The sequence below is a fragment of the Nothoprocta perdicaria genome, unplaced genomic scaffold (assembly GCF_003342845.1).
Source record: "Nothoprocta perdicaria isolate Ctin4 unplaced genomic scaffold, notPer1 scaffold_894, whole genome shotgun sequence".
Lineage (NCBI taxonomy): Eukaryota > Metazoa > Chordata > Aves > Tinamiformes > Tinamidae > Nothoprocta > Nothoprocta perdicaria.
In genome coordinates, this window is record NW_020456192.1 from 9,295 (window position 1) to 11,680 (window position 2,386).

At 49.8% G+C, this 2,386-nt stretch overlaps 1 protein-coding gene across 1 annotated transcript; it reads left to right on the forward strand.

The window, feature by feature from the left end:
* The first annotated feature begins 641 nt into the window (after positions 1 to 641).
* On the forward strand, positions 642 to 2,106 carry LOC112958583 (olfactory receptor 14A16-like). Its single transcript, XM_026052464.1, has 2 exons — positions 642 to 672; positions 1,125 to 2,106. Exon 2 carries the CDS (start codon positions 1,153 to 1,155, stop codon positions 2,104 to 2,106), a length of 954 nt encoding a protein of 317 aa, XP_025908249.1. The 5' UTR covers positions 642 to 672; positions 1,125 to 1,152.
* Positions 2,107 to 2,386: the final 280 nt, after the last annotated feature.

The window sequence follows — 2,386 nt, forward strand, 5'->3', positions numbered from 1 at the left end:
GCATAAACCACAGTAAAGGCATTGGGARCAAGTGTCCTTCAAAGTCTCCATCTGGGAGGTGKTGTGCACAGCTAGGGGASGGCAAGGCCTTCCTCACTGTGACTTTCTCATGCTGCCTTTGCAAGCCCAGGCAGAAGCACCAAGGTGTTGCTGCTTGTTTCCCTCCCAATCTGGGCTGCTCTAGTTCCTGCCTTTGGTTATCAGGGGAGGAAATTTGCAGGTACTGACTCTGACACAGATCCTGTGGTTCATACTGAAGAGGTGTCTGCTAAAGGAGGGAGAGGATGAGGATCTTGCCCTTTGGACTAAAAGCAGCAGTGGCAAGGGAATGAACTACTCGTGCTTTCAGGAGACCCCACCTTCAAGACCCATGGCCCTTCTGGGGATATGCTGCTAGGCCATGTGCTTCCCTGCTGTGGGGCACAGCTCTTCTGTAGGACCTTCCTGACAGCTAAATGTGCCATGCAGAAACCACTGAGGTGCTAAGAAAATGGAAATACTGCTGGCGTGTGTGGGCAGCTAAAGTGAGTCCTGTGTGTCTTTGCCAGGAATCTGTATGTTGAAATCTCCCTCAGGATCAGCACCACATCACAGATCTCCTTCTGATCATTGGAGCTAGGCACCGTGTCACCGTATCCATCACCCTTGCGACATGTGAGCTGGGAGAGAGAGGTGAGTTTGGAGAGCTGTGCATTGCAAGTGAGCACCACTTTCTGCACAAGACGGTCTGCTTTAAGAGTAAGTTGTGGTTGAGATAGCCACTAGCTGAGATAGGTGAATGGGAGTAATGTGCAGACCAGCTGTGCTGGTTTTGTCCCAGGACACAGGGAGAGTTGCTGCTTTTATGGTCAAAAAGCCCCCAAACTGGATGGGAAGACATTAAACTGCCCTTCTTCATCATAGCAAGACTCATGTCCCTGAAATCTATGAGCAGAATCCATGGCACACTCAGGCAGCACAAATTAGAGGCAGGGAGCTGAATGAAGGTCCTAATAAGGAGAAAAGAAATGTGTATGCATGGGAGAGCATATGTTTCTAGGAGTCTGTTGGGAGGTACCTGTGAGAAAGGGAAAAGGTTTTGAGCAAAGACTCTCCTGTCTTGAAATGTCTTTTCCCTCTTGCAGAGTAAAACACAAGCGAAGAGAGGAGCAGATGTCCAACAGCAGCTTCCTCAGTGAGTTCCTGCTCCTGGCACTCGCAGACAGGCGGGAGCTGCAGCTCTTGCACTTCTCCCTCTTCCTGGCCATCTACCTGGCTGTCCTCATGGGCAACGGCCTCATCATCACAGCCATAGCCTGCGACCACCACCGCCACACCCCCATGTACTTCTTCCTCCTCAACCTCTCTGTCCTCGACCTTGGCTCCATCTCCACCACTGTCCCCAAATCCATGGCCAACTCCCTCTGGGACACCAGGGACATTTCCTACTCGGCATGTGCTTCCCAGCTCTTCCTGTTGGTCTTCTTCTTTTCAGCAGAGTTTTCTCTCCTCACAGTCATGGCCTATGACCGCTTTGTGGCCATCTGCAGACCCCTGCACTATGGGAGCCTCCTGGACAGCAGAGCTTGTGTCCAAATGGCAGCAGCTGCCTGGGCCAGTGGCTTTCTCTTTGCCGTTCTGCACACTGGGAACACATTTTCCATTCCACTGTGTGAAGGCAATGAGGTGGATCAGTTCTTCTGTGAGATTCCCCAGATCTTCAAGCTCTCCTGCTCACACTCCTACCTCAGGGAAGCTGGGCTTCTTGGGTTTAGTGTCTGTTTATTCTTTGGTTGTTTCATTTTCATTGTGGTGTCCTACATGCAGATCTTCAGAGCTGTGCTGAGGATGCCCTCTGAGCAGGGCCGGCACAAAGCCTTTTCCATGTGCCTCCTGCACCTGGCCGTGGTCTCCCTCTTTCTCAGCACTGGCACATTTGCCTACCTGAAGCCTCCCTCCCTCTCCTCCCCAGTTCTGGATCTAGTGGTGGCTGTTCTGTATTCAGTGGTTCCTCCATCACGGAATCCCCTCATCTACAGCATGAGGAATAAGGAGCTCAAGATTGCCCTGAAGAAACTGATTTCATTTTTCATCAGTCATAAGATTTCAATCTCTCTCCACAAATGACTCCTTCTGTGTCTCTTAATTGGACTGGGCACTGTTCCTTCATCTTATTTTTATTATAGCTTTTATTAGTAGTAATAACTGTTATCATGTTGCTTCACATGTACTTGCATTCATACCGCTTTACCAATGCTGCTCATTCTTACCTCGTACCTTGAACTGTATTGAGTTATGTATTAGGATTGTCCCCCTCACTGTGTCTCTAATAAAGTCGATTCAACCCACTACACCTTTTTCTTCCAGAGCTGGTGTGAAGAACATGCCTAGGAAATTGCACCTCGGA

Coding starts and splice junctions, on each gene's coding strand:
- LOC112958583 (XM_026052464.1), top strand. CDS start 1,153: ATGTCCAACAGCAGCTTCCTCAGTGAGTTCCTGCTCCTGGCACTCGCA.